General features: G+C 43.8%; 1 protein-coding gene and 1 long non-coding RNA gene across 2 annotated transcripts; both read right to left on the reverse strand.

The window, feature by feature from the left end:
* Nucleotides 1-818: 818 nt before the first annotated feature.
* dvl3b (dishevelled segment polarity protein 3b) lies at nt 819-19,802 on the reverse strand (the record flags this gene model as incomplete). The annotated part of the gene is made up of 15 exons (XM_080429273.1): nt 819-1,475; nt 1,813-1,998; nt 2,236-2,403; nt 2,552-2,686; nt 3,887-3,967; nt 4,509-4,576; nt 4,782-4,858; nt 5,348-5,487; nt 7,438-7,507; nt 8,085-8,178; nt 9,801-9,972; nt 11,783-11,853; nt 12,839-12,981; nt 13,344-13,413; nt 19,642-19,802. The coding sequence occupies 15 exons, from the start codon at nt 19,800-19,802 to the stop codon at nt 1,162-1,164; spliced, it is 1,950 nt and encodes a 649-aa protein (XP_080285399.1). The 3' UTR covers nt 819-1,161.
* Nucleotides 19,803-22,513: 2,711 nt separating this feature from the next.
* LOC308085717 lies at nt 22,514-22,747 on the reverse strand. The gene is made up of 2 exons (XR_013933209.1): nt 22,645-22,747; nt 22,514-22,607 (listed from the first exon to the last, which is right to left on the reverse strand). It is a non-coding gene; the product is annotated as an uncharacterized lncRNA (long non-coding RNA).
* Nucleotides 22,748-22,947: the final 200 nt, after the last annotated feature.

A 22,947-nucleotide genomic window follows, 5' to 3' on the forward strand; every position in this document is an offset into this window, starting at 1 on the left:
TTCGCTACATATATTAAAACATTTTGTAAAATAAATTAAGTGATGTCCCCCCTTTAAAACCCACCGACCGGGAGGAAATGAAAAGACAGACAACAGAATCACCTTTAGTCAATAAAACTATGTTTATAAATAAAACTTTGCTTGTTTCCTGATAAAACTGCATACAGTGATTCATTTTATCATTCACTTTCCAAACCGTGTCATCTCTCTCTCTCTCTCTCTCTCTCTCTCTCTCTCTCTCTCTCTCTCTCTCTCTCTCTCTCTCTCTCTCTCTCTCTCTCTCTCTCTCACACACATTACATCTGATATGTCAGTAGTTGCTTGTAGAGTACTTTTCAGCCTGTTGTACTGTAGATATCACCCATGTTTCTGTGCAAATGTTTTTTATCATGTAAATAATAATAATAATGTGCAGTAAAGCTCACAACACGTTGCAGTGCGACGCTTTGTGAGCTTGTCGATCTGCTATTTTCAGTGAAAGCTTTCCCCACAATAAGGATGCTGGGGTTTCAGTGGTTAACCCATCCGAAGTATCAGTATCTTAATAATACTGAATGGAAAAGATACATTTACATAAAATGTTTTATTTGTGTGTGTGTGTGTGTGTGTGTGTGTGTGCGCGTGTGCGTGTGCGTGCGTGCGTGCTGTGTGTGTGTGTGTGTGTGTGTGTGTGTGTGTCGCCTGGTTTATTACCATGACGACACCTGATCGAAATTAACCAAACTCGATGGATTTTAAAGTCACTTCTCAAATGTTGTCAAGCACAGTCAGTCTGTCTCTCAGAAGGTGGAGTTCACATTAAAGTCCAGTTTAAAGTCCCAGTCCACATGTCCCATGGCGTGTGGTTGAAATCCGCAGAAAAATCATCTGTTCAATAAAGGTTCATTTAAATAATTTTTCTTCTGCCAAAAGAACGTTCATGAAGGAGCTTTACATGACCGTTTTCATTTCTCTATCTTTGCCATCATTTAGTATTCCATATCCTATGCATTATGCATGTATTTGATCCTCCAGAATTTGGGTCATCCAAATCCAAACAAATGCAGACAAAAAAAACAAGGTTTTTGAGGGAGTGGGTCTTTAAACATAGCCAGTGTCAGTACATGAAGCCAGCACATTGTGACTTCATCATGCCATCATCAGCAGTACTTCCTGGGTGTGTTACATGACATCAACAAAGAACTCACTGGGGTTTCCCATGGCAAGGCGGAAGGACTGCCTGGAGCCCGACAGCTCAGGAGGTAACGAGGAACGGTCGCCACCTTCTTCGCCTTCCTGACCCTGGCCCTGTTCAGAGGGCGGAGCCTGTGCCGGGGGCGGGTCCAGGGGTGGGGGGGAGGAGGACGGAGGAGGCGGGGCCTTGTCTGAGGAGGTGGAGTTGAGGAGCTCTGACTCACTGACTCCTGCTACTTCTACTACTGCTGCTGCTCCTTTCACCTCCTTATGACTGCGGTTTGATCCGCTGCTGTGACTTCCTGAGAGGACAGACAGACAGACAGACAGACAGACAGACAGACAGACAGACAGACAGACAGACAGACAGACATGATCAGTATGTAGAGATATGTTAGCTGATAAGAGAAAACAAACATTAACCACTTAACCCCTATATACTTCATTGACCCGAGTCCCCCAGGGGTCTATAGCAGGTAGACAGATAGACAGATAGATAGATAGATAGATAGATAGATAGATAGATAGATAGATAGATAGATAGATAGATAGATAGATAGATAGATAGATAGATAGATAGATAGATAGATAGATAGATAGATAGATAGATAGATAGATAGATAGATAGATAGATCTCACCATCACTGTGGTGGCTCTCTTCAGCTCCTCTCCAGATTGGGAGGTGTTGGAGGAGGGGGTGGGAGGTGCTGTAGGGGTGCGGGGGGCAGTGAGGGGGGCGCAGGGAGGCCAACGTGTCCTGGTCAGAGCAACCCCCTCCCCGACTGGAAACACCACACGGATCTACTAGAGACAGAACCCCCATGCCTGAGGGGAGAGGAGAGGAGAGGAGAGGAGAGGAGAGGAGAGGAGAGGAGAGGAGAGGAGAGGAGAGGAGAGGAGAGGAGAGGAGAGGAGAGGAGAAGAGAGGAGAGGAAAATGTGTTAATACATCTCAGAACAATAAGCAACAGAGACAGACAGACAGACAGACAGACAGACAGACAGACAGACAGACAGGCAGACAGACAGACAGACAGACAGACAGACAGACAGACAGACTCACTCCCGCACAGATCTCCAAAGATGTAGTAGCACTGTTCAGAGAAGGTGATCTTGTTGACAGTGTGTCTGATGTATCCGGCCTTCAGGAGGTTGTTGGAGTATCTGCGAGCCTCTCGGCGGTCGGTGAAACCTTCCACATTACGGTACAACCAGTCCACCACATCTGAGCCTACAGGAGAGAGAGAGGAGCAGAGAAGAGACATGATGCTACAACCAGTCCACTAGATCTGACATTTTAAAATTCAGATAATCCTTCAGAACGGTGATGGGTTCAGCTGATTGACAATGCCTTATTATCAGTATTTTTGTATTCTGACCAATGAAAGCGTTGGGGATGGTAATCTTCAACCACATCCTGTCGCGAACCTCCAGCCCCGACTCTGGATTGGCCATCGCCTTGGCAACCATCGCCATGTCACTATGAATGGACAGCTGACAGTCCTCCTGCAAAGCTGAGAGAGAGAGAGAGAGAGAGAGAGAGAGAGAGAGAGAGAGAGAGAGAAACAATATTGGTATAACCACTCAAGCCCTATACATTATACCAGTGGTTCTCAAATGCTTTAATTTCAAGGACCCCCACTTTGGCATGCATTAGGACCATGGACTCCATAACTCTGAGAGTGATCCATTTGGTTCCTAACTAAATCATTTAGCTGGGGACCCCCTGGAACCCCCCCCCCCCCCAAGGACTTCTGATGGGGGTTCAATTTGAGAAGCACTGACTGACTGCTCTACTTCACCAACAGAAAAATATAGCTGATGTGCAAGCTTGTACCACAGTGAGGTTGTCATGGTGATAGAGGTGTAGATGATAGTGATTGGTTACCACAGTGAGGTTGTCATGGTGATAGAGATGTAGATGATAGTGATTGGTTACCACAGTGAGGTTGTCATGGTGATAGAGGTCTTAGATGATAGTGATTGGTTACCACAGTGAGGTTGTCATGGTGATAGAGGTGTTAGATGATAGTGATTGGTTACCACAGTGAGGTTGTCATGGTGATGGAGGTGTTAGATGATAGTGATTGGTTACCACAGTGAGGTTGTCATGGTGATGGAGGTGTTAGGTGATAGTGATTGGTTACCACAGTGAGGTTGTCATGGTGATGGAGGTGTTAGATGATAGTGATTGGTACCACAGTGAGGTTGTCATGGTGACAGAGGTGTTAGATGATAGTGATTGGTTACCACAGTGAGGTTGTCATGGTGATGGAGGTGTTAGATGATAGTGATTGGTACCACAGTGAGGTTGTCATGGTGATGGAGGTGTTAGATGATAGTGATTGGTACCACAGTGAGGTTGTCATGGTGACAGAGATCTTAGATGATAGTGATTGGTTACCACAGTGAGGTTGTCATGGTGATAGAGGTGTAGATGATAGTGATTGGTTACCACAGTGAGGTTGTCATGGTGATAGAGGTGTTAGATGATAGTGATTGGTTACCACAGTGAGGTTGTCATGGTGATGGAGGTGTTAGATGATAGTGATTGGTTACCACAGTGAGGTTGTCATGGTGACAGAGGTGTTAGATGATAGTGATTGGTTACCACAGTGAGGTTGTCATGGTGACAGAGGTGTTAGATATAGTGATTGGTTACCACAGTGATGTTGTCATGGTGACGGAGGTGTTTTGATGATAGTGATTCGTACCATAGTGAGGCTGGAGTCCTGTTGTCATGGCGACAGTGTGAGACACCCAGGCTGCAGGATCGATGGGCCGGACGGGTTCACCTGACACAACAACACACAATAACACATTTAATAGAGCACAGAAGTCTTGACATCACTGCCGCTAGAGGGCGCTATCCGCCTGGGTCACGGCAATATTTGTTGTATTGTAAATCCCCATAGTGAAGAATCAACTGACAGTGAAAAAGTACTAATTTATCCAAAGAAGAAAATGTTCTCCAAACACAGACGTTATCAAATGTAACTCGATATCATAAACGATACAGAGTCACATACCTGACAAACGGGTGTGGCCGGGGTGGTTTGTTTATTTTTGGAACAGTTCTTATATGACGCAATCTAAGATTCCCGATACAAAAAATAACACTGTGACCCGGGGTAGTGGGAGTGACGTCAGGACTTCGGTACTCTGTACATTACTACACCACATCCCTGTATTCGTTGGTGCAGGACAAAAACACACGTTCTTCAAACGTTCCTCGTTCCACAAGAAAGTCATTTTAAAGCCATGAAATGAAAATAACTAAATAAATATAACTGATAAAACTAAAAAAAATGGTATTTGTGTATGCCAGATACTCACTCCTGGGCAGTGTGAAACAGCCTCGTGGGTTCGGATCCCAACACTTAGCCACTGTCAGTGTGACTGGACTACAACACACACACACACACACACACACACACACACACACACACACACACACACACACACACACACACACACACACACACACACACACACACACACACACACACACACACACACACACACACACACACACAGAGATTTTAATGTACTGGAAATGGGTTTCAGTCCACAGTGAACAGGTTCCAGTGGACAGGGTTTGTGACTCACCCTGGTTTGTGGACGATTTCCCTGAGCACTCTGACAGCATCATCATTACTCATGTTCTCAAAGTTGATGTCATTAACCTGCAGAGACAGAGAGAATGAAACATTATATATATATATATATATATATATATATATATATATATATATATATATATATATATATATATATATATATATATATATATATATATATATATATATATATATATATATATATATATATCGGCGCTGTTGGGCAGAAACCTCCTTTCTCCATATTTTAACTTGTTGTGTAAAATAACGCCCTACTACAGCGTCACACAAAAGCATCAAAAGTAGCAGATCCGCAAGCTCGAAACGCGGCGTTTGTAGATCTGCTACTTTTGATAATTTTGAATTGGAATCGTGAAGAGTAATAGTTTTGGACATATGAGGTTTCCACCCGACAGAGACAAAATACACGCACGCACGCACGCACGCACACACACACACACACACACACACACACACACACACACACACACACACACACACACACACACACACACACACACACACACACACACACACACACACACACACACACACCTGCAGTAGCATGTCCCCTGGTTCTATTCGTCCGTCCGAGGCCACGGCTCCTCCTTTCATGATGGATCCAATGTAGATCCCTCCATCCCCTCTGTCATTACTCTGACCTACTATACTGATGCCCAGGAAGTTGTACCTCTCTGATGGACGGACAGACAAGACAGACAGACAGACAGACAGACAGACAGACAGACAGACAGACAGACAGACAGACAGACAGACAGACAGACAGACAGACAGACAGACAGACAGACAGACAGACAGACAGACAGACAGACAGACAGACAGAGATAGAAATGGAGAAAGAGAGAGAGAGCAAGAGGGAGAGAGATGGTGATTTCAAAGCCGACCAGAATCCATCGTACAAAGAAAGAAATGCAGGATTGTATGCTGTCGGGCAGAAACCTGTTATCTCCATATTTTAACTTTGTGTGTTTTATTTGTAAATTAAAGCCCTACTTGATCATACGATGTTGACCCTACATGTTCGCACGCCGCGAGGAGAAGCGGTTTGAGCATGTCGATCTGTTACTTTTGCTATTTTTGAATTTGAATTCTGAAAAGTAACAGTTTTGGACATACAGTATGAGGTTTTCACCCGACAGAGACGAAATGCAGGATTGTATGATACATCTAAAACAAACAACAACAGTATAAATACAGACCGAGTATAAATGAGGCTTGTACTGTACATTAGACTGAAATTAGGTGGAACTCATAGATATTATACACGTAGATAGCACATTGACTGCTGATGTTCATTGCAAGAAAAATGATAAAGAAGGAACAGACACCAATTCGGAAGCGTTCGACACACGGGAGGCGCTGGAGGTAGTGTTGATTTTGACAGCAAATTTTGATTTAGTTTTAGTCATAGTCTTTTGAATCAAATTCCATTTAGTTTTAGTCATATTTTAGTCATCTGAAATGTTTTACTGTAAGTCTAGTTTTAGTTGACTAAATATCATAAGATTATAGTCGACTAAATCTACAGTTGATTTAGTCGACTAAAATGTATTTTGGCGGACCTTGATGGCGTCGTAATGGCTGATTTTACCCTTGGTTGCATGCAGAAAATAGCCGATCTACAAGCTCACAACGCGATCTTGTAGATTTGCTATTTTCAGAGCACAACACCCGAGCGCAACCAAGCATAAAATGACTTGTCTTAGTTCTCCTGGATCAATTTTCCACTAGTCCCTCCCTAACATTTTAGTCTAGTTTTTATTTGTTGACAAATTGTTAATATATTTATAGTCTTAGTTTTAGTCATCATCATTTACTTTTCTTTTTATTTAGTTTTCGTTAGTGAGAAAAAAGGTGGTCAACGAATATTTTTTTGAGACATCTAAACAGCACCAGTTATCGTCTCTGGCTCGCCATTATCGCAAGATTTGGTTGTCAGGCTGTCAGTGATCGACAGTCTCACATTAACCCATTGATACCTGGAACGCTTCTGTGTCACTTTAGATGCCTTTGGCTATTCAAAAATAGCAGATATACAAGCTCATAGCGCGGCACCGAGTGCCGCGCTACGAGCTTGTAGATCTGCTATTTTTGAAAAATCGTGAAAAAATAAATTTTTTATTTTTTTCAAAAAACTGTTAGGATTTAGATTTTTTTTTAAAGAATCGCCTCAGGTCTTAATGGGTTAACAGCCCCATACTTTGGCACGTTCAGGAATGTACTTTGTGCTCTTTACACATCTCAATACAATTATACAGTGTGCACATCGAAAAGCAACACAGAAAAGAACGTATGATACTGTATGTCTTCTTTTATTTTCCGAGTATTTTACAAAGTCGCAATCGTTCAGAAATAGTATTTGTTCGTAAGCTGGTCCACCTGGCCTTTGTTGACTCCAATGTATTCCACCAAACTCCCGGTTGCAGTTTGCAGAATCTACCTGATGGAATTGCTGAACAGAGAAAATGACATTGATGTCCTTTCCTTGATCTAAATTCCTTGGTTCATTGGACACACAAGTGGTCGACTAACATGAAACGGGACACAGACATATTAGTAGACAGGTTCACAATTAACATGAAACGGGACGCAGGCATTGGTAGACACAGGGTCACAGTACTCACCCATATTTAAAGTGACAGTGACGATGTTGAGAGACATTGTGGAGTCAGTTACACTGCTGAACGATGAAGACTACACCCAGAGAGAGAGAGAGAGAGAGAGAGAGAGAGAGAGAGAGAGAGAGAGAGAGAGAGAGAGAGAGAGAGAGAGAGAGAGAGAGAAAAAGAGAGACAGAGAGACAGAGACAGAGACAAAGAGACACAGAGAGAGTGAATGAGAGACAGACAGAGAACCAGAGAACCAGAGAACCAGAGAGAGAGAGAGAGAGAGAGAGAGAGAGAGAGAGAGACAGAGAGACAGAGAGACAGAGAGACAGAGAGACAGAGAGAGAGTCAGAGGGACAGAGGGACAGAGAGAGACAGAGAGAGAGACAGAGAGAGGAGGAGAGGAGATGAGAGGGGAGGAGAATGAAGGACAGATCATTCATAGAAGACAGTTATATACAGTTAGTACACACACAGAAGTCATGAAACATGACATCAACTGTTTTACAAATACTTCAACTAGTATTTACAAGTAAATATTGTGTGTGTGTGTGTGTGTGTGTGTGTGTGTGTGTGTGTGTGTGTGTGTGTGTGTGTGTGTGTGTGTGTGTGTGTGTGTGTGTGTGTGTGTGTGTGTGTGTGTGTGTGTGTGTGTGTGTGCATACCCTCTCCATGCGTTGTGGTTTTGGTGGTTTCCGTCTGCGTCTGCGATGCCGTCTGATGAGATGGGATGAGCTACTCTGCTCTGATTCGCTAAGCCTGCCGTGACATCACAGGAAGGACAATGACATCAGCAAACACGTTATTACTTTAGATTTATTACACTGTCTCCCTCTCAGCTGTCCTACCGTCCGTCTCTCCTACACCGTCCGTCTCTCCGCTGTCCTACCGTCCGTCTCTCCTACACCGTCCGTCTCTCCGCTGTCCTACCGTCCGTCTCTCCGCTGTCCTACCGTCCGTCTCTCCTACACTGTCCGTCTCTCCGCTGTCCTACCCTCTGTCTCTCCTACACTGTCCGTCTCTCCGCTGTCCTACCGTCCGTCTCTCCTACGCTGTCCGTCTCTCCGCTGTCCTACCGTCCGTCTCTCCTACACTGTCCGTCTCTTCGCTGTCCTACCGTCCGTCTCTCCTACACTGTCCGTCTCTCCGCTGTCCTACCCTCTGTCTCTCCTACACTGTCCGTCTCTCCGCTGTCCTACCGTCCGTCTCTCCTACGCTGTCCGTCTCTTCGCTGTCCTACCGTCCGTCTCTCCTACACTGTCCGTCTCTCCGCTGTCCTACCGTCCGTCTCTCCTACACTGTCCGTCTCTCCGCTGTCCTACCGTCCGTCTCTCCTACGCTGTCTCCCTCTCAGCTGTCCTACCGTCCGTCTCTCCTACGCTGTCTCCCTCTCAGCTGTCCTACCGTCCGTCTCTCCTACGCTGTCTCCCTCTCAGCTGTCCTACCGTCCGTCTCACCTACGCTGTCTCCCTCTCAGCTGTCCTACTGTCCGTCTCACCTACACTGTCTCCCTCTCAGCTGTCCTACCGTCCGTCTCACCTACGCTGTCTCCCTCTCAGCTGTCCTACCGTCCGTCTCACCTACACTGTCTCCCTCTCAGCTGTCCTACCGTCCGTCTCACCTACACTGTCTCCCTCTCAGCTGTCCTACCGTCCGTCTCACCTACACTGTCTCCCTCTCAGCTGTCCTACTGTCCGTCTCTCCTACACTGTCTCCCTCTCAGCTTTAGTACTGCTGGCTATAAAGATCACAAGACCTCTATGAGCCAATCCTGTGGAAGGTTGCAATGATAGATAATAGCTGAAGTGTGTGTGTGTGTGTGTGTGTGTGTGTGTGTGTGTGTGTGTGTGTGTGTGTGTGTGTGTGTGTGTGTGTGTGTGTGTGTGTGTGTGTGTGTGTGTGTGTGTGTGTGTGTGTGTGTGTGTGGCTTAACTAGAGCGTGAGATTTGAGCAAAGTACTTATATATTGTATAGAGGAGTGCGTTGTGTGTGTGCGTGCGTGCGTGTGTGCGTGCGTGCGTAAGTGCGTGGGTGTCTGTGTGTGCGTGCGTGCATGTGTGTGTAACTGTGTGTAACTGTGTGTGTGTGTGTGTGTGTGTGTGTGTGTGTGTGTGTGTGTGTGTGTGTGTGCACACACACCCGTGTGTCTGTGTGTGTGGCCAAGGCTTTCAAGGGTTAGTGAGTACTTTGACTCTAGGGCAGATTGGCTACCACAATTGTATTTGTGTGTGTGTGTGTGTGTGTGTGTGTGTGTGTGTGTGTGTGTGTGTGTGTGTGTGTGTGTGTGTGTGTGTGTGTGTGTGTGTGTGTGTGTGTGTGTGTGTGTGTGTGTGTGTGTGTGTGTGTGTGTGTGTGTGTGTGTGTGTGTGTGTGTGTCTCACCTGCTTCCTTTGCCGTCCTCCTCTGACTCGTAGAAGCTGCTGATGTCTAATTCGCTGCTCAGCAGCGTTGAAGCGCTGTCGTACCCCGCCAGCTCCACCCCCTGCCCTGCCCTCTGCTCCACCACCCCCCTCTGCTCCATTGGTCGAGAGGAGTGCCCATTCAGCCTCGCACCTACAAGGGGGCAGCAGAGAGGAAAATTAGGGTTTTGTGCTGCTCAAAGAGTGTCTCGCCATTTTATAGAGCTCAACACTATAAAGGGCATATCTCCACCAGACTGGGTTGCCTAGCTTGGGGCTGTGTATGTCGTGGGTTGCAGCCGTCAGGACGCGAGGGAGCTGATGGGGGAAATAGCATTTCTATGACATATGGTGTGACTTTTCATATTTGTGGCTATGGGCAAGTTAAAGTGCTTTAATTAAAGATATTTTGGGGGCTTTTCTGCCTTTATTAGATAGTACAGTGAAAAATGACAGGAAACAGGGAGAGAGAGAAACGCAGCAAAGGCCACCGGGCTCGGGAATCGAATCCGCAAATCGCTGCCAGGCGCATTAAAGCCTATATGTGGTATGCGCCTTAAAGGAGAATACCGGACAAATTAAGTGTTGACTTTGATGTCTCGTTACTCACCGACCGACGTGAAAAGTGGCGTTCTTTTTTTCCATAGATTCCCGTGTCGTCATTTTTTAATTGCTTGTTTCCAGAATCTGGCAACACGAGTTGCCAGGTTCTGGAAAGAAACAAGCATCCAGTGTTAACTCGTTCGCCATTGACGGTGGCCTCGCTGGAAATTTCAACGCATGTTTGACTTTCATGAGACTCCACAATGACTAGGAGTAGAGAGAAAAACAACTTTGCCTCGGTTATAATAGACGAATCTCCCTGACCCACGCGCTCCCATTCTGACAACGGAGGGGGTTTAAAAAATGACGACACGGGAATCTATGGAAAAAAAGAACGCCACTTTTCACGTCGGTCGGTGAGTAACGAGACATCAAAGACAACACTTAATTTGTCCGGTATTCTCCTTTAACCACTAGGCCATCGGGCACCCCTTGAAAGCACTTTTGACAGTGCGCTCTATAGAAGCTCTACAACAAACAATTGGAATGTGGGGTTGGGCCCCTCCAGTGGCTGGAGGACTGTTGCAGCATGAAGCGAGAGAGTCAACAAACACGGTTGAAAAGAGGATCAAAGCTACAATACAAAATCAAAGCGTAGCAGGTCTGACATTTGGACACATTTCTCAATTGTTACTGACACAAATGGAAAGGAACTGTAGGAGAACATCATTTCAAAACGTTGTTACATACAGGTATATGCATCTATTTATTAATGAGCTACTTTGGAGTAGTAAGCCCAGCCTAGTGTGTCGCTGTCCGTGGTGCTGTTATGGCCATCGCTCTCTCTGTTCTGTTTGTATTTGGGTCCCAGTGGTAATATTGCAGGACCAGACGTATATAAACGTTGCTGCGGGCGAGAGCAGGCGGTCAGAAATCAACTGCAGCTGGAAAAAAGACCATTACTGCATCAAAAGTAATCAACAAACTATACTATAAGAACTGGTCACACATTGGCCAAATTATCAACTGATATAAGAAAGTGGCAAAAAATTGCCGATCTACAAGCTCACGACGCCTCGCAACGCAATATTTTTACAATATTATCTGTGGAACTGAGTCAAACTAAATCTAATGCTTCAACTCCTGCAATTCCAAGTGCTTGTCAAGGAGGGGGAACCCCAGTTTAAATATGATTATTTTAGGGGGGTCGCGGCCTGAAAAGGTTGAGAACCACTGTGCTAGAACAGCTGCACTAACAAAACCTAATAATATGAAGTAATGTCTTTGCAATGGTTCTGCAATGTAGTTATTATTTTGAATACTATCTGAATTGTTTCCAGACAGTTGCAGTCCATTCATTGAATGTAGATGTCAACCAGACGTAGCAGTAGGCGGACATCTGTGATCTGTGAATGTCTTACCGTTCGTCTGCTCTCCTCTCCTCTTTCTCCGTTCATTCTCTGAATCCTCCTGAGCTCCTAGTGCGTTAGCACTGATACACAACACACACCACACACACACACACACACACACACACACACACACACACACACACACACACACACACACACACACACACACACACACACACACACACACACACACACACACACACACACACACACACACACACACACACACACACACACAGATACGTACATAACAGAGACAATTGACATGTTAAGTGTCATTCCAGAGATACAGGTACATGATTCGTAGGTTCTGTTTCATAAGCAGCAGAATGATCCTCTGTACTAAATGCATTTACCAGCTCATTGTTTACACAGTGCCATGCTGCGTTCACATTACAGCCAAGTGTCGCTGTTGAGGAATTACTCATGTTATAGTTATATAGTGGCTTTTTCCCAGCTAATCTCTTGGTTACATAAAAAATGCTCTTGTGAAGTTTAGCACTGAGGTTAGCACTTTTAGCAGGTCGAAATATTTATAAAGATCATTATTTCCATTTGGTCACCAAAGTACTAGTTGACATGACAGAGTGATCACGTTCAGTTTGTCACTGAGGGAATGACAGCGTCCAGATTAGATCTGTATAGACACGCTTCACCACTCAACAGAGCTTTGTTCACAAACTGCAAAGACTGTTGTTTTGGAGTCACTTACTGCAGCTTCAAAGTCATAACGTGTAACATCCATATAGTCTTTTTGGAAGCTCCACTGTTTGTTAGGACTGCCATCCAAGAATTCAATTCAAAATCAAATCATGGACATACCGGTGAAAAGAAAATGCTGCAGGGACCTAGCACCATTTCTGACAACAGCGTTGTCAGAAATTGTATTTATTCACTTTTGAATACATAAATAAATACATTTCCAGTACAATTCCGATGTCTGCGTCATTTTGCAGTGAGTGTAGACAATCGCAAATAAAAATAGAGAGAATGGATATTGTGAAAAATATACCAGTGAAAGCTTATATAAAAAATAACTTGACACACACTGTGGGCGGGACTTACTGGAAAGAGGGCGGTCTGGAGTCTCCTATTCCTCCTGTCCTCTCTTGTGGGGGCGGAGGAATGGGAGGGGCTTGGTCAGGGGGCGGAGCTTCAGACTGACAGTCCGATCCCCCGCCATCTGATTGACAGCTCTCTGAAACCAACTATAGAGAGAGGGGGGGAACAAGAAATCAGTCCTTGCACACACACACACACACACACACACACACACACACACACACACACACACACACACACACACACACACACACACACACACACACACACACACACACACACACACACACACACACACACACACACACACACACACACAAACAGTGCAGACTGTGTGTGTGCAAACACATACACGCAGGCAGGCAGGCAGGCACTCACACAGACAGACAGACAGACAGACAGACAGACAGACAGACAGACAGACAGACAGACAGACAGACAGACAGACAGACAGACAGACAGACAGACAGACAGACAGACAGACAGACAGACAGACAGACAGACTCACCCAGCAGACCACTCGTCCGTTGACACATGGCAGTCTGGCGTTGTCATCAGAAATCTCTTCCTTAACCACCCTACACACACACACACACATTTTAATTCTTTATTTAAATCCACAAATTACAATTAATTTTCAGCGAAACAAATATAACGGGGTTGATAGACATGTGACATGACCCGTGGCTGTGGGTTGAGACCAATACACCAAAAACCAAGACACATCAATTGACTTCCTGTATCCTTATCACATGGGTGTCCCACCCCTTTAGGAGCCAAAAAGCAGGTTTCTTTTAATATCAACAAATTGATTAACCACTAAAGCCCCATTTTATACTTTGTCCCACAACGGTGCCATGCAATAATTGTGAAAATGGTAGATCTATAAGTTCACAATGCTTTGCATGGCGACGTGTTGTGTAGCTTATAGATCTGCTATTTTCACTTTGAGACTTTCCACCTATAATGACATGCCCAAAATAGGGATTGATTATTAATCGATTATTTTATTAAATTATTATTGTATATTATTTTACACTATAAATTAAATGGATTCGTTTGATTAACTGTTGCACCTCTAGTACCTTCTCTTCTCTCTGGATCTTTGGCTCAGAGCTCTGATGCTTTAAAAGGTCAAATCAAATGTCATGCAGTGAAATCACATAAATCCTTTGTGTTTCATCCTCTGGCCACTATAATCCTTAAACATCATAATCCAGTTTAATCCCACTACAGATTAACCTGAACTCATACTAACAGTGTATATGGGTTCAATTCCCTGTGTTGCTCAGTGGTAGAATGAGCCTATTCATTGGCTAACTGTCTGAATGGATGTTGTGCCTAACGCAAGGGGTGCTAAACTGACGGTCCGCGGACCAGAAGGGGCCAATCAGGCCTGCAGGTTGACGATGATGATGATGATGATGATGTGTCTGTCAGGGTCAGATACATCATCGGTTCTCAAAGTGGTGTCCGGGGACCCCCAGGGGTCCTTGGGGGTTACCAGGGGGTCCTCAGCTAAATTAGTTAATATAATATCACAATCATTTTAACCATATTTTATACTTTGGCTATTATATAAAAATCGGGGAAAGTTGTGCAAATCTTTGAATTTAATATTTCAAAGATTAGCACAAATTTTCCCGATATACAGTATATTTTTTAAAGCAAACATTTTTTACCCAAATCTTTGCTTTTGGATGTCCCGGTCCCTGACACAAAATATTTTTTGAGATGGGGGTCTGCAGCCAAAAAACAGGGAAAACTGTTGTGCCCTTATTTGTCCTTGTTCACGGCTGACTGCAGGTGCGGTGTAGCCTCGCGTGGCCAGACAATATCACACGACACACTGCGTGGATATTAGTCTGGTCCCTATCAACGATACATTTTTTTCCAAGGGGCGGTTACAAAAAGATCCAAACGGACTCTATTGGTTAGACCTAAACCAATCAGAGCAGTGCTTCCTTGTTCACGAACTAATCAGAGCAGTGCTTCCTTGTACGTCATTGCTCCAAATAAGGTGATAAGCCCGCCCACATTTGGATACTGGGCCCTGGTTGGCTCCACACCACTGCGGAGGGAGAGAAATGGAATCTCTATGGAGGGGGGCCAGACCTAATCTGCCGAGGGCTAAAGTGCGATGCGATTTTGCAAAGGCAGATTCGGCTGGAACCAGGCTAGGTGCGGTGGTCTCAAAAACAATAAGGAAAACTGCCAGAAAAAGACTCGCTCGCTGCATGAATATTAAGGAAAACTCCTTAGACAGAGACTTTAAGAAAATAGTATTTCTTTATTTTACTTGCTCATAGAGTGCTCAGTGCTCATGGTGAGGGGTGAATTAAAAAACATCCGCAGCCAAATGCATATCATTTTGGGGGTCCTTGACATGAAAAGGTTTGAGAAGCACTGAGATAAAGTATATTACTGCTGCATGGGAGCTGTAATCACAGCATGCATGCTAAGTAACAGCTGAGAACAGACAGCTTGAGGGAGTTTTATGGATCCATCTGGACAACTGAAGTGCAGCTCTAGCGCATCAGCAGCTACCTGGAGCTTCAGGCTCGGTTTATTTATACCGTTAGGCCTATATCAGCCAGCGTTTCATGGAATTTAATGTAGCAAGAGCCAGAATTGATATTTAACAATGTAGTGCCTCAAAGAAAATAGGATACCAGGTAAACATTAAATAACATTCTGTACATTTGTGGTTAGAAAAAAAACTAATCTAAGTAACAAAACATGAGAACAATTCACCCAGATACTGTATATCTGCATACTAAGCTCGCGGAACAAGAAGGGATGCAAGGAGAGTGAAGTGCTAGGGGGTGAGGTGGAGTCTGAAGAGGTGAGTCTTCAGACTATGGCAGAGAATTAGGAGTGAGAGTCACCATATCAGCTAATAATGTATTTAAAGGGCAGGGAAAGATAAAACAACACACTACCCCCCTGATTTCACCTGAAGAGCAGCTCATCTTAACCGCATGAACCGTAGCATCCCTATTTTGCCGCGAACATTCCGCAAAGATAGCTGATCTACAGGCTCACAATGCGTCGAATTGCGTCACGTTGCGAGCCTGTAGACTGCCGATTTTCGGCAAGGTGATTTGGTGTAGAGGGGGAAAAGAGGAGTGGACCAAAATAATATAGAGCCCTGGGGACCCTTGTCAACTAATAGGGTTTAAGTGGTCAAAATATCCTGCAGCACTAAATCCAGACAAGTCATACAGAACAAGGTCTGAGTACGATATTCAGTCGCACTTTGGACGCAGGGGAAAAGAGGGCAATCGTGCTCACAAACGCGACTCGCTCATCCCAAAACGTGACGAGAACAGAGCCAAGACATTAAACGAATAAACAAAACAAAATCATAAGACCCACTGGAGAGAGAAAATCTGAGGGCCTCTGTGTTTGAGGAGTGAGGAAAACTGCCCTTGAGAGATGAGAGAGGGGGAGAGCGGGGGAGAGGGGGAGAAAAGGGGAGAGTGGGGGAGAGAGAGAGAGGAGGAGAGGGGAGAGAGAGGGAGATAGGGAGAGAGGGGGAGAGAGGAGCAGAGAGGAGCAGAGAGGGAGAGCAGGGGAGAGAGGGGGAGAGAGCAGGCGAGAGGAGGAGTAGCGTCTCTATCTGCAGTCCAGAAGGGCAGCAGCAGCAGCAGCATCTGCGACAGACAGACAGCTTCATAGACCGCAGTTCCCCTGGGAAGCAGTAAACCTGCTGTCACAGATGTTACCCAGAATGTGCACGAAAGGCAGGGACACAACCACAATCTGAGAACCACAGCCATACAATACACACCAACCACAGTCTGAGAGCCACAGCCATACAATACACACCAACCACAGTCTGAGAGCCACAGCCATACAATACACACCAACCACAGTCTGAGAGCCACAGCCATACAATACACACCAACCACAGTCTGAGAGCCACAGCCATACAATACACACCAACCACAGTCTGAGAGCCACAGCCATACAATACACACCAACCACAGTCTGAGAGCCACAGCCATATACATACACACACTGGCCATCATGGCAGTGAGTGAGCATACTGTAGTAATGAATAATAATTGAGTCCCCTTTAGTTGTTTTTAGGGTATTTGCTACAGTACATTTTCACATAATGTGAAATTTGTCCTCACAGTACGAGCAGTGGGGAAGTGCTATTAAAAACAGCATCCGGGGAGCAGTTAAAGGGATACTTCACTTTAGGGCCGGGGAAACATTTAAAAAATATATTAAAAATAAATGAAAAAAGTTATGGAAAATTCATGGCCCCCTCACGCATTAGAGTGTCCTACTAATGTGTGAGGGGGCCTTTATTTTGCCATAACTTCTTTCATTTTTTTTAATATATATTTTTAATGTTTATTTTATGTGAAAGTGAAGTATCCCTTTAACCACATGAACCCTATCGTCCCATATCATAAAAATGCGAACATTCAGCAAAAACAGCCGATCTACCAGCTCACAATATGTCTTGTTGTGAGAACTTGTGACACATTGTGAAAAAGAGATTTGATGTAGAGGTAAGAAAAAGTAGGGGACCAAGTTTAGACCCCTGGAGGACCCCGGTCAACAAAGGTGAGAGTTTATAGCTTCGCATGGCCAGACAATATCACAATGCAATGCAGTTTTGCAATGGCAGATTCATCTGGAACCAGGCTAGAGAGTTTAAGTGGTAAAGTGACTTGCTCAGGGACACCTTCTGATCACTACCCTGTATGGTCGCTGTAGGTGACATGATTTTGCTCAGAGTAGGATCCGGGGACCTCCAGGGGTCCTCGAGACGGTTCCGGGGGGGTCCCCAGCAAAATTATTGATAGTTAGGAGGAACCAATTGGACACTTTGGTTTGTAACTCTGACGGTTGTTCCGTTTGTAGTTAGTACACTGTCAGAGTTAAGGGAGGGGGTCCCTGGCTTAATGCTTACCAAACTCGGGGTCCTTCCAATTAAGAAGTTTCAGAACTACAGCTTTATAACATACCATTCACATAACATGATGAATTATATGTTGTGAACAGATGCCACCAAAGCCATTGTCAACTCTTATTTCACTGGGTGCAAAATAAATGTCTACCCTGCTATATGGTTCAGAATGTTGGAGAAACTACAGAAAATTATCTCCACAAACAGTCAACTTTCCACACCAAAAACCAACGGAAAATACAGCCAATACTCTGGCCCAAAACCATCTCTCTCCAACCAACATCTTCTTAGCTGGATTGGACGTGTCATCCGTAGAGCGCAGGACAACATGACCTGAACTGCCCTTCACCGGACACCAGATGGTAAACATAAAAGAGGCCGATCCAAGAACACCTGGCGTAGGACAGTGGAGGGAGAGCTGAAGACCCTGCATCACACCTGACACAAAGACACTGGCCCAGAACAGACAGGAGTTTAAATCTTAAATGTACATGATACAAAATAGCTAACCTTTTCTGGATCAGGGCACACTTGAAACTTTCAAGCGTTTGTGGCCGTGTGCTTTGTTTGGAGCGTGAGCGTGTGCTTTGTTTTAATGATCAATCAATCAATCAATCAATCAATCGTGTTCCGGCTTGGATCATTGGAACCAACACAGTATACTTTAAGTTCTTATTTATCGGTATCACTATGAAAACTCATGTTTCAAGGTTTTAAAGACAAAAAATCTACATTATTAAAAGAAAAAATATATATATTATCACTAAAACCTATTATCATTCAAATCTTGGTGTTTTGCCAATTATTTAGGAGCCCACTTGTGATATCCTCATGGCCCACCAGACGGGTTGGGTATCGCTGGTGTAGACACACCGTAGCAATCTAGTGTGCAAGAAAATGTTTATATGTTGCTTTAACAGTCTAGTCCCATTCCAGGTGTGGAAATACTGTGTTGTTGTCAAATAAATGAAAAATAAACAAATCAGTTGTCACTTATAACTTATTGTGTTAACCAATACATGCTGCTTGTAGAACTGTTGTATAAAAGCAACACAACAATGGAATTAAGGTTGTGCTGTTTTACTGATCAACACTGCGATCAGCTGCGATTATCTTTGTGTTTGTGTTTCTATTCTATACATGCATAGACAAAAGGACAACATGATAACATACATAAAGATTCATACTAGGACTAATAGGTGACATAGAACAATATAGATGTCACAAAATCACAAGAACTTATTTCGATATTGATAAATATCACTATATCTGTAATGTAAAATCACATGGTAAATCACTGCTACTGCAGGCTTCAGCTAGCATTCTCAAGTATAACATCTGGCTTGCCCTACATAGTTTATTTCATATGACAAATAGCGAAAATAGCGGATCTGCAAGCTCTCAACCTGTGTCTAGATCTGCTTTTCTCACTATTCGGAACAATTTCTTTTGAATGTTTGCCGATAATGACATGCCCAAAATAGGGGACCCAGGGTTTGTGGTGTTATTTTATGCAACAAAAAGTATCATGATTCACAATATTACAGAAAAGAAAACATGATAGAAGATCAATTATAAATGTTGTTATATTGTCCAGCCTTAATTGGTACACTATCTCTACTATTATTAGTGTGTTAAATGTCTGAGTGACCTAGGAGTAAAATGAGCTTAACACTTAAACCGTCTAGACTGGCCCCGAGCTGGCTCTGTTAGCTACTTGGACCGCTTCTTCCCATTTACACCAAATCTCTTCATGCCACACGTTGTGAGCTTGTAGATTGACTATCATTTGGCTAATGTCCCCCCCCCCCCCCCCGATTATGGATGCTGGGGTTCAAGGCACAGCATTAATATTCATAATTTCTTGTTCTCTTACCCCACGTCTTCATCGATGGACTTGAAGAAGAATTTGTAGCTGGGCTTGTTGAGGACCAGTTTGAAGTCTCCCAGGGTCACGGTCTCTGGTGGTACGGGCACCTTGATCAGGTAGGGGGTCTCCTGCTCCTCAATGTGGTAGATGATCTTTGTTGACCCCATGGCCGCTCATCCATAGGACCACAATGGAAACAAGTCCCCAGGACTTTGTTGTGTTATCCTTTTAGGCCAAATGACAGTATGACTGTACCCTGTGCTGTGTGCATTTCTGTCTAATAAAGGTCAGACCGCCCCCCCCCCCCCACAGTGTCTGACCACTCAATGATGGTGAGGAGGATGATGAGTCTGAGATGCCCCTCTCCTCTCCTCTGATCTCCTGTATCTTCCTTTCCTCTCTCCTTATCTCCTCCTCTCCTCTCCTCTCCTCTCCTCTCGTGTCTTTCTCTCCTTTCCTGTATCTTCCTCTCCTCTACTCTCCTCTCCTGTCTCCTCCTCTCCTCTCCTACCGTCAGGTTGAGATTGGCGTCGACAACAACGAAACCAAGGCTCGTTATTATTACAAATCACATTTCCGATACAAATCCAACGGGATCATAAAGCAGGGCATCATCCATATTGTATTCCTCTCGTCAGCATCATCATCATCATCATCACCACCACCAGGTCTCTTCGTTGTTTTGTGTCTGATGGATGATGGAGGATCCAGCGGCGCGTCAAGTGACTCATCGTAGCGTCACTAAGCTCACCACCCTCCACCATGGAGCTTCTTTATTTATTTATTATGTCAAATTAGCTTTGAGTTCCTTAATTATTATTTCAAACAGCCGAATGCTCGGTTAATTGAACATTCTTCTAGGCTGAGTTGAACTTAGTAGGCTGATAGCTGACATTTTAATATTAAGATTATGTCGAGGTTGGAGGGCTAAAGCTTTTATTTTGGAGAAGTTATTCCGCATTACCGGAAATGAAAATCCATTGTTGTTGCGGACGTTGACCATAGAGTTATAATGGACGTAGCCATGGATCACACGACGCTCGTCCGTCACGAGCGTCATGGATGAACTTCAACCTGGTGTTTGCACTTTCTCCATTTACAACCCGTACATCTACATAAACGTTCAAATTTCAAATATAAAGTGCTGAACCCATGGACACGGATGTTAGAATTATGTACGGGCTCTTAGAAGTACCCTTATCTTCTGTATTGTTCAATAAAAAAATCATTTTAATTCGATCGATGGCCATTTCTTCGATTTTTTTCCATACGCTTTCATCCACGTGACCCTATCGGTTGGAAGGTGTATTGCACTCTGAAACATTATAACTCTATGAGAAAATGGCCGTCAATCGGATTAAAATGCTTTTTATTAAACAATACGGAAGATACGGGTACTTATACCCGCCCGAAGTGAATTGTAACATCTATAGCCATGGGGTAAGCACTATATATTTGAAATTTGAATGTTTATGTAGATGTGTGGGCTGTAAATGGAAAAAAAGCAAAAACCAGGTTAAAATGTCGTGATGACTCATGATGACAGTCATGTTTCAGGGCTATAAATGGACGTTGACGGAGGTCTCGCAAACAGCTGTGCTGTGAGATAATGGAATGAACGCTTTGCGCACAAAGAGCTCAGTGCTCAGATATGAATCAAATATAGACATGATCGAACCATGTCATTTTGACCTTTGAATTTGAACCCTTTAATCACAGGCCTCTAATATTAATGCAGACATATTGTTATTAGTCTTGTATTGTATTTTTTCGTTGTAAATAATCCCTGTTTGATTGCTTTCTTGGCCAGGACTCCCTAGCAAAAGAGATTTAAATCTCAATGGGAGGTTAAATAAAGGTGTCCAAATGGACCTTTGCAGGTCTGTAACTCTGAAACTGTACAAATGGGTCCATTTGATTACATTTGTACAGTCCCAGAGTTATGGGGGACCTTGAAATTAAGAAGTTTGAGAACCACTGCTATAATAATAATAGCCCCATGTCATGGACCATCACACACATGCACACAGATGGAATAGAATTCCAAACAGTTTTATTTCAAGGTTTCAACATTAAAGGACAAACCTGTTCATCTGGAGTGAGATGACGTTCAGGGAAACTGGGAAACCTGGGGACATTTCTCAGTGAAGGAGACCCCATCACTGTCATAAATCGGCTGTGTCATATATCACCAGTTCACCAATATAGATACTGTACATTCTAATTAACCATGTGAATGTTCCATCATCAATGTGTTGAACACCTTTAATTGTATCTGTCAAAAGACAACACAATTCATGAAAAAACATATCTGTATCTTTGCCATTTCCACATCTTGATAACTGTAAATAAATAGATAGAAAACATGTTTGTGTCAGTAAGAATATTTAGATAAAACGTGACAACACATGGAGGCATTGAACATCAATAAAGGGTCCATAGACAGTTTCATAGCACTTTTATAGTCATTATTGCCAGTCACTGTACAAGCCAAGAGGATAGATCACGTCCTTCTAGCGTGAAGGACAGAGTCACAATCCTCCATTTCCCAGACATCCCTGAACGCAGCATATATAGCTGAGTTTATACCCCGCCGTATGGCGGTGTCGCTTGTCGACAAAGAACTGATCTGCAAGCTGAAGTGTGGCATAAATCAGACATGAAGGCAAGGCACTGAGGTGGATCTAGGCAGAAACTCCCTGAAGGGAAACGGTGGCTCTGAACTTGATCTGTACAAACATGTAATACATGATTTTAACCACTTGCAACCTGGTGACATATAGCATATTTAAAGTATCATGCTCTTTTCGATCAAAATAGCATATTTTCGCTGGCAAAACATGTTTTAATCTACAAACTCATGCTTGTTGATATGCTATAGCTAGTTCTGAAATAGGGCTTACGTGGTTAACAGTTCCTAATGGAATCTTAGTGAAGGAAGCAAACATGTATACGACAAATTCATCTCAATGCTAAAAGTCATTTTGTCTGACATACAGACAACCCAACACAATATTTTTAAATCCACTCCGACACGAATATCAAGGATAGCATTTTCTTTCATCTTTCTGTAGAGGTTGCGCAACCTGATCGCTGAAGCATACAGTTACATATTATGTATCTATAAAGGTCTCTGGAGTCACAGCTTTCAGATCAGTTCATATTTACAGACTCTCATCCACTGCCATTGTGTGCTTCCTGAACACCAACTGTTCCCATAGCAGCTGAAGCCTTATCTATACATCCTAGTACGACACGGTCTCTTGCAAGGGACAATATCATATCGTTGCTGTTTGTGTTTTTTCGTAAATT

This window comes from Gymnoscopelus braueri, assembly GCF_963280865.1.
Source record: "Gymnoscopelus braueri genome assembly, chromosome: 5".
NCBI classification, from domain to species: domain Eukaryota; kingdom Metazoa; phylum Chordata; class Actinopteri; order Myctophiformes; family Myctophidae; genus Gymnoscopelus; species Gymnoscopelus braueri.